A 17,180-nucleotide genomic window follows, 5' to 3' on the forward strand; every position below is an offset into this window, starting at 1 on the left:
AAAATAAAAAAAAAACAAGAAAACAAAAAAAACCCCAAATGAAACAGGAATTCATTCTAAGAGGACAAGAAGTGACTCATGTATAAAATAATATGATAAACATAAATCTAAATACGCTAGTAATCTCAATACGTGCAAATGTGCCAAATTCCCAGTTACAATTCAGATTGTCAGAACGAACACACACACAAAAAAATTGTAAGACAAGACACACATATAAAACATAAAGACATGGGGAGTTTGAAAGTAAAAATATGCAAAAAGACATACAAGCAAAAGACTTAGCAAATATTGAGCAAAGGATGCCTACTCTGTGCCAGATACTGCTCCTGCACTGGGGCCCAAGGCCTCTGCCTGTGTGCAGCTCACGTTCTGTAGGTGAGGAGACAGACAGTGTGTTAAACGCACACACGTACACACACACACACCACAGACTGTGATAAGTGCTATTGGGAAGCGAACAGACGAAGTGACAGAAACTGACTTATTCTGCCTCTTTTAGATGGGGTGGTCAGGGAAGGTATATCTGAAGAAAGAACACTTGACCTAAGAACTGAGTCAGAAGGAGTCAGCCATGTGAAGGGGAGGGAGATCATTCTGAGCAGAGGGAAGGCATGTGCAAAGGGCCGCAGAAGAGAACAAGTTGGCCTGCTGAACACAGAAAGCAGGCAACCCAGGCCAAGTGTCCTGAAGGAGAGGAGCAGTGGGAACAAAGTAAGCAAGGCAAGCAGGGAGATGAGGCTGGCCTTGGGGCTTGTGGTCAGAAATGTGGATTATTTTCTATGAATGGTGGGAAGCCATCGGAGGATTGTAAGCATTTGAGGACATGATTTGTGTCATGTTTGCCAGAGATCCCTTTGGCTCTTGTGGGGAGAATGGAATGGCAGAGAGTATGGGAGTTAGGAGGCTCCTGAAGGTATGAGGTGATGGTGGCATGGGCAAGGGTAGGCAGGAAAGCTTTGGGTTGTGTTCCTGTGGGACAAACCTGATCTCCTACTGGATTAATGGGGTAGGTAAAGAAAGGTGAAAAATGAAGACTGACTCTGCATTTGTAAGAGACTGCTTTTCCAGGCTCACACAGAAGGGCACCATGGTATCTGTTATGTTTCCTTCTCTGATGAAGATGGCCTGTTAGAGGCATGTACTTCAAAATATAACTCAAGTTAAACTTGATGGAGAGAAATTCATAGTAAGAAACAGTTGAAGATTTGGACATTTCTTTGCTGAAGGAGCCAGTGTTCAACCAGAATTGAAGGCATCAGTCCATGGACAGAAAATGGGGCCCAGAGAGTGGGTATTATATAGCCCAAAGCCTCAGGGTGCACGTACTTTTCTCAAACCAAGATCTTCTGAGCCTTGCAAAAAAGCACAATGATGGAAACGGTGGACATGCTGATGGAAACGTACAGAATTCATCACTGTTTCCCAGACCTCAGCAAACTGTGTCATAGGACTTCAGGATAATTTGCCAGGTTCACAAATCATTTTATACTGTTGTTTCCTAATATTATTTAAAATCTCATACTTTTTCCACTAATATTTTAGTTTTAAAAATGTAGCCCTATTATAAATAGAAAAATAGTACTTTACGAATACACGTTACTATAGATGCATACTTTTGAAAAAGAAGAAGTGTTTGTCCATATACATCACTTAAAATAGTTCATCAACCGCTAGGTCACTAGACCAACCGATAGTAACATTTTCTCTGAGTATAACAAGTAAAAGGCCTCCAGCACCAGTTTGACACCAACATTTCTAAATACCTCTGACAACTCCCGGATGGCAATATCATGATCCTTCACAAAACTATCTACTTTTTTCCTCCCTCTTTCTTTGCAGTTGTGGTTTTCCCGGTTGAAAAGGCATGTGCACATTTACAAAAGAAGGATTAGTTAATAAGAGGGTTTTTATTCAAAAGGTTACTTTCAACAGCTTTGTTCTATTTTGATGGGGTGGAATTTGTAAGTGGTTTTGTGTGTGTGTGTGGTTTCTAATTATCAACAGAGTGTTAATGAATTTGCATTTGCTTATTTTAGCAAGAAGAAGTAATCTAGGTTGCTTTAAGTTTTCTCTTTAACTTTTACATATTCATCACAAGCCCTCATTATAATTCTGCTTTTATTGGACACAGTCGGGCACCATGAACCTCTAAAAAGCATGAAGTGGGTGCCTTACTGAATAAATTTCAAAGACTACGTTCCTGCCGTCTAGGATACCAAAAACTGACAGGGGAGTTTAACATTCCCCAAATATGTTTTTCACTGGCACATTTTCCAGCAACCCATAAATGAGGTATCTCATGGTTAAGCTTCTCTCTATTCCCTTCCTCCCGAAATACTTTTGGGCCCCAAATAGGTTCCCAGCGTGACTCTGGGATTCAGCCTCTCATCTCCTTCCCAGAAACTATCCCTTTTCCTGTGGTTCTTCTGTGCATATTCTGTGCCGGTCCCCATGCTAAATCATCTCATGTGTACAACATTTCAATGATTAGATTCAGCATGTGAAATTTTAGTATGTTTGAAAAGTTTTTACTTTTTTAAACCCATAAAGTTTTTCATTACTCAAACTGCACATAAATATAGTCTCAACATAAAAATTCAAATACTACAGATAAAGCAAAAGTCCCCCTTGACCCCCAACCTCATCTTCTTCCTCTAAGTAAGGTAGCCACTGTTACTTTTTCTATGTATTTGCATTTATGTGTAAGCACATGGTAGTTTCAGTGTTTGCATTCCTACTGTTGCTACTGAACTGTGAATACCTTAGGGGCAGAATCCACAGTCTACACAACCTTGTATTTGTGGTACCTGGTCCAGGGTCTGGCACACAGTAAGCATTCAATAAATACTGGTTTAATAAAAGAGTTAACACTGGTTCCTGCCCTTTCATTCAGTAGATAACAGAGTTCTCCTGCCTATATGAGGAAAAGGTAGGCCTTGGGATTATTAATGGTCTAAGGGAGTCATGACTATTGATCAAAGGAGATTTGAGAAGCAGCCTGTGCGGGTCCTTGGGGGTTAACTGGCTCTAGAGCAGAAGTGTGAGCTAGGGCAGGAAAGGGTGAGAGAAGTTAAAAAGTATAAAACCAGAGCCTGGAGACACCTGAAGTTAAACCTTGGTCTGAGGAAGCTGGAGAGGGTTTTTCAGGGAGGTGGGCCTTCAAAGAGTTCCGCTGGGGCTCTGAGGCATGAAAGAATAAGATATGGTCAGACAGCAGTGGTGAGTAGCTCTGTGAATTGGGAACAAGTGTGATGAGGCAGGGATGGGGTGGGGTGGAGGGTGACAGTGGCATGAGACAGGCTGCAAGGGCAGATCAAGACAAGGTGATAGAGGGCATGGTATGACTTGTTAAAGGTACTGAAATTTATCCCTGTCGATAGAGCCTAAATACAGGAACAAATGAACATTTTTTTTAAGTAGGCAAAACCCTTCTTGAAATATACTAGTCTTTTAATGCTTCCCCCGCCTCAACCCAGCATTCACTTATGGAACTCATATGTGTGTACACAAACACAAGTTGTGTAAAGTCACACCGACATTATCAAAGCCAATATATTCTAAAATATTTCTCACCATTAGTTGGCATTGTTATACCTTTATCAGATATTAAACAAACAAAATTTATGCTTTAACATATTTTATGTTATTCAACACAGATTGGGCATTTATTATGTAAAAGCTGATCTTCAGGTGTCTCAGGCTGGGTTTTTTTTTTGTTTTTTTTACATCTTTATTGGAGTATAATAGCTTTACAATGGTGTGTTCGTTTCTGCTTTATAACAAAGTGAATCACTTATACATATACCTATGTTCCCATATCTCTTCCCTCTTGCGCCTCCCTCCCTCCCACCCTCCCTATCCCACCCCTCTAGGTGGTCACAAAGCACCGAGCTGATCTCCCTGTGCTATGCGGCTGCTTCCCACTAGCTATCTACTTTACGTTTGGTAGCGTATATATGTCCATGCCACTCTCTCACTTTGTCACAGCTCACCCTTCCGCCCCCCATATCCTCAAGTCCATTCTCTAGTAGGTCTGTGTCTTTATTCCTGTCTTACCCCTACGTTCTTCATGACATTTTTTTTTTTTAAATTCCATGTATATGTGTTAGCATACGGTATTTGTCTTTCTCTTTCTGACTTACTTCACTCTGTATGACAGACTCTAGGTCCATTCACCTCATTACAAACAGCTCAATTTCGTTTCTTTTTATGGCTGAGTAAGATTCCAAACTTGTCCTTCCAATATCATATGTCGGCTGATATTCTGGTGAGAAAAGTTCAGAAGTAAAACACTGCTGGAATGTCTAAACAGCCAATCACTTAACACTGGCAACTAGATTATCCATAGAAGTTTAAAATAAAAGGTCCTGCAAGCAGGGAGCTATAACCTCTCTGGGTCATTGGAATCAGAGTGTCTCCGTTTTTTTCTCTCCACAACACATTTACACATAAAATACTTTCCTTAGAAGAGTGATTTAAAATTCCAGGTGTCAATGTAAACCTTTCTAAAATAATTACATAGGAACCGAAAAGCTTTGTAGCCCCTGCCAAATCTACTCTTGATATAGGGCTGCCATCATTTAAAGCTAGTAGGGGGCTTCCTACTAGGTGGTGCAGTGGTTAAGAATCCGCCTGCCAATGCTGGGGACACGGGTTCGAGTCCTGGTCCAGGAAGATCCCACATGCCGCAGAGCAAGTAAGCCCATGAGCCACAACTACTGAGCCTGAGCATCTAGAGCCCTTGCTCCGCAAAAAGAGAAGCCACCGCAATGAGAAGCCTGCGCACCGCAACGAAGAGTAGCCCCCGCTCACCGCAACTAGAGAAAGCCCGCGCATAGCAACTAAGACCCAACGCAACCAAAAATAAATAAATTAAATAAATAAATTAAAAAAAAAAAGTTAGTAGGTATAGAGTCCAACAATTTTACTGAAATAGTTTCATTGCAAGAAGTTTACTTAGGAGATCCTAAAGCTAAATACAAAGGAAAGAGGACAGAATTGGTGCTCACAGCTTAACATTTATAGTTATTATGCTTTTGAGAATGTAATTTGTTTTTACCCATGATACATTCAAGTCCATACAATAATATTCTGACTGATGATGGCGTTTCTGTGTAATTTTTAAGTCACTCACTGTTTTCTGTGGCTCCTACTGTTGTCCCTCTCCAGTTGCACAGCTAGTCCAAAGCTGAGTACAGATAGCTCAGCCTACAGAAAAGTTTTAATGTCAAACATTCACTTTGTACTTATCAACCATCATGTAGTCATTTAATAATATTTTTCACTGTAGATGTTCACTCTGGCATTTAGAAACGCTATTAGAATTGTCAGTTCCAAACCACTGTTTTCCAAATGTACAAGACACATATTCCCCATGGATGGTGAAGTTTGAGAGCGTTCAGCCACATTTGAAGAATTTGACATATATAGAAATAGGCTCGTCTCTTTATAAAATTATTTTTACTTTGTTCAAACAGTTAAAACTTTAGAAACTATACATTTTCTAAATCAATGCACACTTAAGCACAATAAATTTTATCTCCAAAGATAAGCTGTTGAGTTCTGAATTATGAGACAGGATAATAACAAATTTCATTGCTGAGAAATTTGTAATATCAATATCAATATATAAGGGCATAGGGGAAAAGTATGTACCAAATACACCATATCAACAAATGTCTATTGGAGCTCAGAATAGAATAATTTGTCCTGTACATTTATATTTAGGGGAAAAATAAATAAACACCATAATAAAAATATAAACTATAATGAATAGCAACCATAAACAGATACAGACTTTGTGACAAAGTCTGTAATAAACTTTGAACAAAGTACATACTTTTTGTATATAGAAGCTTATTCAATTCTGGTGGGTTTCAATGAGAGAAGCTGAAAAGACAAAAGACCAGAGCTGTGCTAAATTATTCTTTCTGTTATCCATGCTGGGTTTGGGGAAATTTTGAACATTTTAATGATAGTTTAGGTTATTAAATCAGGCAAAACTGGTAGCAATGGTGTTTGAATTCACAAAGCAAGAGGTTGCTGAAGTAGAAGTCAACAGGTCTGACCAGCTGGGCCTTTGGTGGGGGGTGATTTTCCCTGTCTAGGTATCAATCTACTCTTTAAAATAAGTTGGTTGTATTAGACATATATAACTATCCACTTAGTCCTAACTTACTATAATTTCACCATAAATAGAGAATTGAAAATATAACTGCAAAAGATAAGAACATTTTGTTCAGGCGAAAACTGTAGCTCATTTGCAACTCAACCCTTGAATGCAGTGACTACGTGCATGTGCAGGTGTAAATATATTGTTTTGTAGTATCCCATCCAATTTTGCTTCAATGACTTAAACACGTTCCAACATGGGCTACCTATTATCTACAGTGTTTCTTATTTTCTTGACCAGCCTATTGATCAACCGTACAATGACATTATGTACAGACTTTGACATCATCAAGAAAATTGAAACCTTAATTTCTTACCCCCTCTACCTACAAATTTATCTGTACTACATGCAGCCCTGCCACTTTCCCTTCAATCTTGGCTCATCCTCTTCAAAGCCAACTGCTATAAAACTATACCCTTAATCATATCCCTTTAAAAAGTCCTCTTTCCTCGTTCTCCATTCTCTTACAAATGTCTCTTTCTTCTCAGTCAACAAACTTGGTCCTGTGTTTCTCATTAACATGAAATAGAATACCACCACCAACAAAAGACAACTTCTCTTCTCTACATACATCTCTCTTTTCTTCTCTTAATATTAAGCTTCCGGAAAGATCATCTATCCTTGTTTCCACCTCCCATTCCTCCTCAAGCCACTTCCTTTTGATCCTGCTCTTCTGTTTCCTGTCCAGCAGAAATGATTACCCATGGCCATTTCTCGGTTTCCAAACCCAGTAAAATTTAAGCATCTTCTCAAAACTTGTAACCCTGGGACCATTTCCTCCTGGAAAATCTTCATCTCCTCATCCTTCAGAGACAGGATCTCTTTACAAAAAATAATTCATCCAGGCCACCACTGAGTCATAACTGGCCCAAGCCTTTTTTCTATTTACCGAAGAGTGAGGACTGATTCTCTTGGCAACTGCAAAGCCATCCAAACAAACTAGGTGCATCACTCCTGACACCCTTAGTCATTTCCCAAGGTGTGAGCCCTTTGGTCATCTACTCCTTCCTGTGCTGTAGCCTTACACCACTCTGTCCATCTCCCTGTGACTCACCATCCCACTCTGCCCTCCAGCCCAGAATCCTCCACCTTGCCTCCTCGAATCTCCCCTATCCTCCCATGGTTGACAAAATGCTGTTCACTTCCAACCCCTTCTCTGAAAATTCCCCTTCCTTTTAGCCTTCATTGAAATCTAGCTCTCCACCAAGAAATCTGCTTCTCCTGCAGCCCTCTCATTTGAAGTTGTTCTTTCCCAGGGTTGGGAGGGGGCTCAGCTATCTCCTTATTTTACATTTCCATGTTCAGGTACATTGTTTCTCTACCCTTATATAAAATCCTGACTCTTTCAGAGCTAACGCTATCCTGCCACACTTCCTTCTACTCCTCTTATCATTCCTTCTATCACCTTCACTCTCACATCATTAATACATGAACACTGCCACATAGCTTATGGGTTCCCTCTCTGTCTACTCTATTTTCATCTTATCACTGTTGTTATCAAAGGTACTTGCCTCAAGAAACCATTGGCCCAAGGAGGATAAGAGACACAGGCAGAAAACCTGGACCTGAACTACAGGTTAGAGCCAAGCCTGGCCAAACACTTCTGAGATCGGCAAGTCCCAGCCCACCTGAAGATACGTGATCAAGAAATAAGTGTTAAACTGTTGGTTTTATTACGTAGCATGGTTATAGCAAGAGTTGACTGATACACTGATAATCAAATTGGATCTTCTCTCTCACTTACTCGCTAAGTTTGATTAAAAAACAAACAAACAACAAAATTGAAGGCTTTATTCTCTAAATACTTCATACTTTTCTTTCCTTAATTTCATCACTTAAATTTATGCCCACAGCATCTCTTATCTGGACTATTGCAGTGGTCTTTTAACTATTCTTGCCTTTAAAAAAAAAATCCTTTCAAGTCCCCACAACCAGAGTGGTATCACTAGACTATAAAACTGACCACTCCCCTCCTTTAATCTGTTTAGATTCTCTGAGCCTGTAGGATAAAATTCACATTCTTTCATTTGGTAGGCGTTCCCCATGATCTAATCTTTGCCTTCTTGCTTAACCTCCTAGCATGTCACTCTCCCCTTTGCACTCCTGCCATGTCGAATTGTTTACAGTTTCTGGAACACACCATGAAGTTTCATGTTTTCACAACTTTCCATGTGCCTGGAAAGTGTTAGCTCAGTGACCTTTTCTATTCCTCAAACTTCTATTTATCTTTCAGATGCTGCTATGGAAGCACTTCCTTTCTGACACATGTCACTTTGTATCTCCAGCGCTTAAAACTTAATACCTGTTACAGAGTGGGTATTTAATAGACATGAGTGGAACAGAAATAATTTTGAAAGTTGATTTATAAAAAAATGTAGTATCTATTTACTCATGAAATTTAGAAATGCACACACCTACACCATATTTGAATAGTAAATAACCTTATCTCACGATATATTTCTTTCTAATTTGATTTGATTCTTTGAAATTTAGAGGATAGCTTAATCACTAACATTTTGCAATATAGGAGACACTAAGGTTGCTTCATAATCAAGTTTCTATAGGAAGAATCCTAGATGTATCATAATTTTTTTCGAATGAAAACATCCTGAATCCCATGGAAATGTAAACCAAGGCTGAAGCATGTGGGAAATGTATACTTTTTTTGTGTCTAAAGCTATAGTTATCCAACATAACACATGACAGAAGCTTAGAAAATACCCAATAAAAATGTTTGTCCAAATAGATAACCGTGCAGTATTACCTTAACCAACTGATGAGGAAAGAAACAGAGTTCAAATCCACTAGCCACTTACTCTATGATTTTAGTTCCTCATCAACAATAACAATGAAAAGTCCTAAAAAACAGTAATTCAATTAGAAGACTCAGATATGAAAAGTGATCATGGTTGGTGATCCAAAAATTAAATGCATATTTTAACTTAGATATTCTATAAAAGTATGGAACACTAAGACTCAACAAAAGTTATGAAATGTCATTTAATAACCCATTACTCTTAAAGTGACTATCCAATCACCTTATGTTTTGTCTTTTCTTTTGCAAAGATTCAGCAATTTCTTTAGCTACATTCGAACATTCTAGATTTGAAGTTTACGCACAATGCATCTCTTTATTTATTTATTTGGCCACGCCGTGTAGCATGCAGGATCTTGTTCCCCGACCAGGGATCGAACCTGTGCCCCCGGCATTAGGAGAGCAGAGTCTTAACCACTGGACTGCCCGGGAAGTCCCTACACACAATGCATTTAAAGCAGAATGTATGTTCTGTCAAGTTAGCAACTTGCATATTAAGCTCTCAGCCTTTGCTGTAAGACAAGTATCACATGCACATTTCCTATAACTTATGTATAATATGTGTTCATCACATGCATATTTTTTTCATACATCTCTTGGCCCACACATTCACGTGCACATGCATGCAGAGAAACAAAGGCACAAATGATCAGATTTGATGTTCTTCTCCTGCTCACTGAATTACCATAGAGAAATTACACCTACTGTGTTCCTGGTTTAGCTAGTTGAGGTTATAAAAGGTAAGTAATGATTTATAGAATATCTTGATATGTGTGTCATGCCTTCCAACTAGACTGTGTCTTACTCCTATATTCTTCTCAGTTCCTGAGATTGTGAGGTGTTAGGCACATGCTGGTGGAATATAAAGTGTCCAAATTCATGGGCTCTGCCACATCGCATCTGGGTTTCTATCCTAACCCTAGGAGTCACCAACTGGGAGAACAAGGACTTATGCCTTGAGCTTCAGCTTCTTCATTAGCAAAATGTGTTGAGATACCAACCATACTTAGTGGCTGCAAGGCACCTCAGCTGGAGAGATGTCCCCCTAGATTGTTAATGGATACTTGCTCATTAATTGATAAACTCATCTCAGAAAAGGTCTGGACTTACTGCCAACCATTACTTTTACAGACTTGCCTGTTTTACAGTTATATAGACAGGTGTTTGAGACTATAAGGAATTTAAATAGAAATAGGAAAGCTTTTTAGTCCATTTTGCTAATTAATATGTCAGAGCTCATAAAGAAGGACTCATCATTGGCTTTCTTCAGTACTGCATCATCTTAAAGAGCTGGGTCAGCAAAGATCTCTGTAGACAGTCAATACATATTAAAACCATTCTAAGCAATAAATCAAAACAAAAAAATATGAAGGCATGTTTTAAAAAAGTAAAATTTATAAGTCCTTTCTGTCTGAATGCTGAGGAGCATTAAACTATTGGCTTAAGTGTCAGTTCAGTACATAGGAAAAAAAAGGACTCCTTCTTGGACATACTTTATGAGTCTGTGTATAGCTAAAATTAAAGCATAATGTAAAAAAAAAAAGGCTATGGCAAATCTGATGTCATTTTTCTCTGGATTCTAATGTTTCCTCAGAATATTTGTCATTTAAAAAAATGGTTTTATTGTTTAAAATATACATTTTGCTGAAGTTATTTCCCCTGTGCATTGCTAGGATTTGAGTTTTGTCAGAATTCAATTAGTGAGATAGTTAGGGAAAAAGGTGAAAGACAGTTTTTTGGTTTTTCAAAGCTCTCTGAAACTTATGATTTTTTTTTTTTAAAGGAGCCAAACAAAAAGCATTTTGCTCCTAACTTCTCCATGGTAGGTCTCACCATCCCATAAACATTAATACCTCTTATATGTGGAAGAGGACCCCATAAGATTATAAACAGGAGTACCAGCCTGCCATTTTCCTTGCCAAGGTATGAGATGCAATGTACTGCCAGGCGTAGCCTGTGAGATAGATTATTAGAGAAATCTCAAGAATACTGGATTGATTCCAGCAGAGGTGAGGGAATACTACATTTTGGGCCAAAAATGTTAGAAAGATTTATCTTACCTAAGACTTTGATTTGATCTGAGCTCTGAGGAATCAACCATTTAAAGAATAAGCCAAGGAAATGGTGCCAAAAATATTGTCACAAATTTGGGAAGTACCCAAGCCAGACCAACAGATGGAACTTGGCATGAAATGGCTCTCTACACACTAAGTAGCTGACTCAGAAGAAATTTTAACTCAGATGCATTTATTAAAATGTTGAATATCATCCTAAATAAGAGGATGGATGATAGATTTAGGTCAGCACATAAAATTTAATTTAACTTCCTGATGATCTTGGATAGTGGGAAAGGGGCCCACATTTCTATGACTAAAAAGAGACAGAGGGAGATACTCTTTCTTCTTAGCAAAAGAGATACCACTTTTTCACCTGAAAATTCTGGAGAAAGGATTTGGGGAGGAGAAAGGATTTGGGGAATAGAAAGGTGAAACAAAAAAGAAGCTGACATTGGCGAGATAAGTATGAATGATCAGGGCACGTTGCACATTACAATCCAAACTGGCACTTGCTTAGTGGTCTAGACTGTAGCAGATGGAGACTATAGTTCTATAGTAGGTGAATGTTAAAAATGACTGAACAGGTTGCCAGAATCAAAAGGACCCTTAATTCTCTTTCACTGTCGTCACTACCAAAGCCTAATGGGAAAATGCTCTACCCAAGTGTAGCCCACACAAGGAGTTGCACTTCATGGGAGGGATGGGTTCTTGAGGAGCATTATAATTCAAGACCTTAATAGCATCTTTTTCTTTCATGCTGCTTTTTATTTTCTCAGTGCTGTCTCTAACGTTTTATAGAGTGCTCTCATTTAAGTCTAGAGCTCACAATTTGAGGTGACTGGTTAGCCCTCTTCACTGTGTTTTATCGTATGCCACTTTGGCTCCAAAGTTATCACCTTTCTGGCTGTTTTCAGCGTTTGCCCCAGTTCCACAGAAAGCCAATGAAAAATTTGATGATGTTGTGATAGAATATAAAAGTACTTAAAATATAAGAATAGTGAATATTGTAATAATAGTTCATTAGTAACAAAAATCTTATTTAAAACATCTGATGTATTTCAACAGTTTGATTCACGGGATATGAAGACCATTAGTATTATTTCTATTACCAGCTAAAATAACTCTGCCATGTGAACCTTACAGTTAACCTGACTGACAGCTTTAAAATTATGCCATTTTTAACATTTTTCTTTTAATTTGGAAGATTATTTCAATTTTTATGTTTTATGTAACTTCTTTCCTAATATCTTTATTTCACACTACACAAAAACATATCATTAAAATTTACCTAAAATACTATACCAATATACCAAGATAATGTTTGCCTTTAAAAAGAGTGACAATAATATTTACTTACTGGCTAACAGCAATTTGTTTGGAAATGAAGTAAGATTAGAGTAAGATTTGACTTCCCAGAAAAAGCCAGAAAGTTTATTATTTGTTTTCAAACACCAAATTGATACACATTCTAAAAAAAAATGCTTCTACTTCTTACCTTGAAGCCCATCCCAGTATGTAAATAGGTTTTTATCTTCAAGTATTAATATGTGTAAGAGAGCTAAGGACAAGAAGTACCAGGCATGGGAACAAGCAGCGTGTGGCAATTTATCACTCCCTCAGAAATCTTTTCTTTCACAGTGATCTAACCTCTTAGGCTTTTTATTAGGAGGGGCAGAAAAGAAAACATCTAAGAGTTGTGAACTAGACCTTCCCTGCTGTTATCACTAGTGAATCTGGAGAAAGAAGAAAATGAAAAAAAATCATAATCTTGTCCTGGAACATGATGGGAGTAATGAGGCATCAAGGCCACTTACTGCTGAGAACATAATTGGCCCATAAACACAGGAGATGCTTGGTGATGGGAACGACTTCTTTGTTTCAGAAACGAAGGGATGCCAACAAATCATAACCCTCTTGTTGTTTGGAGTGGCATTTCTAAGAGTAAAATGGATAGTTTCCCCCCAAATAATGCACCCTTACAAGAAAAGGATTACTGCTGTATTTACTAGCTTAGTAGCTTTAAGTGTTTTCAACTAATGTGAATAAATGATGCTGAAGAAAGGGCAAAGGAATAGAAGGTAGGTCATTTGGCAATGAAGGAAAAGCTTGGATTTTAGACCTGAAGGTATCTCACACAAAGCAGAGAAAGAACCTGGAGACCCTCAGAGTCCTTGTGGACTTCCTAGGGCACCTCCAGGGAGCTCATTCATGAGTCTAAAGAAAGAGAATACAGTCATCTCAGGCCCAATCCCCTGTGAAGACAGGCAAAAAAAAAATGATTCTTTTTTGAGAAGGAAGAAATGGCCACGTTTTTCTTATTCTGGAATTCTTTGTCCTGCCACTTTAATGTGAGAGTCATCATGGAAAAGAATTTCAAACTTTCTTGGGTTTTCTTTGTAATTTTTTGTTATTCTAAGTGTTCAGCTGGCATACAGGTTAAAGATTTGGGGTTTTATAATTATTTTTTTGGAAACCTTTCTTCCTCCTTCTCAAACATTTCAGTCAGCATACATTATGCCACTATACAAACGGCCAAGCAATAATTCATTCACCTTTGTGGAAGTCAGAGACATCTCATGTATTAATTAGCAAGTCTTTCAGTGATGAGTGGATGGAAACAGGTTCCATCTGCTACTCAAACACAGCCAGAGATTTCCAGGAAGGAGAATATAAAGTCAGTTACAAGGAATTTCTTACCTGATTTGTGTCCAGCCAATGAATGGACTTTGCTTTCATCTGGCACTGCAAAGAAATTAAAGAGACAAGGATCAGACCTGCTTGTAAATCAGCCATTTTTTGAACAATAAATTAATATAGATTTGTAATAAGTGAAATCTTTTACTGGCAAAGATTTGAGAAAACATTTTCCCCAGACTGCCTGGGGCACCTCAATTCTATTAATTTAAAGACAGTTATGAAGAAATATATGTACATTAAATCTTCAGTGAATAGAATTTCATTCTTTTAAAAATTTCTAGGGCTTCCCTGGTGGCGCAGTGGTTGGGAGTCCGCCTGCTGATGCAGGGGACACGGGTTCGTGCCCCGGTCCGGGAGGATCCCACATGCCGCGGAGCGGCTGGGCCCGTGAGCCATGGCCGCTGAGCCTGCGCGTCCGGAGCTTGTGCTCCACAACGGGAGAGGCCACAACAGTGAGACGCCCGCGTACCGCAAAAAAAAAAAAAAAAATTTCTAATACTTACAGTTCTTTTAACTGGGCTGTTGTTTCTGTATCCACAAAAACAGAAAAAACTCAAGAATCTAGAGCTGTATAATATATAATAAAACTCTTTGAGCATGACAGCAATATATCTAATCCCCAAGGATCAGACTTCTATATATGGACAAAATGGAGCAAAAGGGAACAAACTTACAATTCCCCCTGAAAAAAAATTTCTAAAATAGACAAAACACGAAACAATGCATTCAAGAGATTAGACATCAGGCAACAGAGGACAGTGACCCTTGAGAGGTGGAAAACAGGTGGGGTGACTCCTGCCACTGCTCCAGCTTACTGTCTAGAGAAAGTTTCCAGGTTGTGGTGCAGGAAGGGGAACACAGGCAGAGCCCAGGGATATTCCAGCCTGAGGACACGAAGCTGGAGGCCCAGGGAAACCAAGGCAGACAGAGTTTAGGTCAGAGAATTGGAGAGAAGAGAGGAATACAGAAATCTTTCTGAGATCTGCAAAGGATCCCCTCAGGTATTTAATTAATTGCTGATGATCACATGCATGTGAGGAAACTACCCAAGACCTGGGACAGAACCGCCCCAAAGGGGAAAGAGCACAGTGTCCAAAGTTTACACAAGGTTGGGAATAAAGTTCCTATTCCCAATACCCAGAGTGAAAAACTTCAAAATTCAGGGGCATCCATTAGAATAGGAAGAAGAACCTTGCTTCAGCAGTGGATAAAATTTTAGATGAACACAGCTCTGATGCAATGGATATGATTTTGAAAGCCACAAATTGCCAAGGCTTATATAGGAAGAAAGAGATAATCTAACAGCCCTATAGTTTGTTTTTTAATCGATTTGTATTGAAAGTTAAAAACTTTCCCAGAAAGAAAACTCTAGACCCAGCTGATTTCCTGATGAATTCTACCAAACATTTAAGGAAGAAATAATACCAGTTCTACAGAAATTCTTTCAGAAAATTTAGAGGAGGGAATATTTCCCAACTCATTCTATGAGGCTACCATTACCTTGATGTTAATATCAAGCAAAGACGTTATATGAAAGCTACTAACCAATATCTCTCATGAACAAAGAGGCCAAGTTCTAAATCCTTAAGCAACTCTGCATGGATTATCACTTCAATATTCAACAACAGCTGTTCAATATTCACCATATACATATAACTGATTCATTTTGTTGTGAATCTGAAACTAACATACCATTGTAAAGCAATTATACTCCAATAAAGATGTTAAAATAAAAAAAAATATTCACCATATGTCATTGTCTACATTAGTCTATAAAACTCTGGTGGCTCAAGGGTGGAAGCAAGGTGAGTGGAACTCTGCCAACAAGGAGGACCTCTTCCATTTTCCCAAATACGAGATTGGTCTCAGAGTAATAAGCTCCTCCTTCCTTTACCTACAACATTCAGTCATATTTCATTGACCCGGTTATTATACAAAAATCTTCCTAAATCTTCCCACACCCACCTAGCACTCCTTTCCTAAGCTATTTCTTTATTTTCTAGACAAGAGCACTACACGTTTGTGATTTTCCTGGTATTAACTGCTTAAAAATCTTGTTGGACTCTTCTTCGTGTTTCTAGTTGGAGATGTCAATCCATATGTATCAGGCTCCAATTGTGGGCCAAATTCTGTCTTTCCCAGGTCTGAAAAAATATACAGTGGAATCTATAGTACAAATGAAAAAATATTGGAAAACAATGATGGTGACTAAAAAAATAATACTAGAAGCTAATACCGAGCACTTGTAATATACAAGTTCTACCCTATACACTTTATAGCTATTAATTCATTTAATGCTCACAGTAACCTGTAAAGATAGCTATTATTATCTTTACAGATAAAGAAACTGCAGCATATCTTGTAAGCGGAGGAGCCAGAGCTTAAACATGGCACTTTTAATCACTCTACTATACTTGTGATGAATCATAGAAGAGTTGTTATATTTTTCAGATTATTGATAACATGAATTAAATGTACGAAAACACTTGACAAACACCCGTATGTTAGAACACTACTACCCTTTTAATTTGAATATGTTATTAATAGAAATCTTTCTATGTTGACCAATATGAACAAGTGTTAGCTATAAATTTGTTTAACATGTTCAGAAATCTACAGTTCTAATAGGTTCAAGCTGAAATAATTCATCTCCATTACACAGATAAGAAATCATCTGTCTGAGTTAAAATCTTGACTTAGATACTTACTGGTTACCTGCAATTTACTTTAACTTTCTGTGCCTCAATCTCATCATATATAAAATGAGGTTGATATTGCTTTCCCTGTAGGTTTAGAGTGAAGATTATTTGTGTAAGTTTATGCAAAATACTTAGAAGATCACATAGTAAGTGCTTAATAAATATCAGTCATTAGATCATTAATGATAAACTAAATAGAGTTAATTTACATTAGATGTTACAGAATAACATGATAGCTAATAATGGGACAGATGTGGATTGAATTCAATATTTATCAGGCAAGTTACTAAGCTCCTTTAAACCTTAGTTTCCCCATGTGAAACATGAGATAAAAACACTGTACAAGGAGTTGTGAGAACTGAATGAAATAAATTTTAAAAAGCACTTAGCACAGTTCCAGGTACATGTTTCTCAGTAAATGAAAACTTATGAGAAATGGAAACTGAGAGCGGTAAAGGTTGTGAATTTAATGACGGTGGTGGTGCTTATGATTTCACTTGCCTAGGATTATAAAGGAATAGGCAGGGCACAAGGTACTTTCAATTGCTATCTCATGGATAATCCAATACCCACAGCAGGTTTTACCTCCCGGTTTACATGGCTCCCAGTTCATCTTGTAGTGGAAGAAAGGCAAAGGAAATATGGTATTCAGACTACATACATGATTTTATTTTGTGCAGTTATTCTGAAAAAGGAATTCACACAAGGGTAGGATCTTATTTTTTGTTTTTGTCTTT

General features: G+C 38.1%; 1 protein-coding gene across 1 annotated transcript in view; it reads right to left on the minus strand.

Annotated features, from left to right (window-relative positions):
• PARD3B (par-3 family cell polarity regulator beta) overlaps window positions 1–17,180 on the minus strand; it is a 1,040,415-nt gene that overhangs the window by 382,030 nt on the left and 641,205 nt on the right. The window contains exon 16 of the mRNA XM_022567488.3: window positions 13,745–13,789. Coding sequence (XP_022423196.1) covers window positions 13,745–13,789 — 45 coding nt within the window. The remainder of the gene's footprint in view (window positions 1–13,744; window positions 13,790–17,180) is intronic.

Source organism: Delphinapterus leucas, chromosome 8 (assembly GCF_059928025.1).
Source record: "Delphinapterus leucas isolate spDelLeu-1000000601 "Yukka" chromosome 8, BTC_Dleu_Yukka2, whole genome shotgun sequence".
In the NCBI taxonomy this organism is placed as follows: Eukaryota; Metazoa; Chordata; class Mammalia; order Artiodactyla; family Monodontidae; genus Delphinapterus; species Delphinapterus leucas.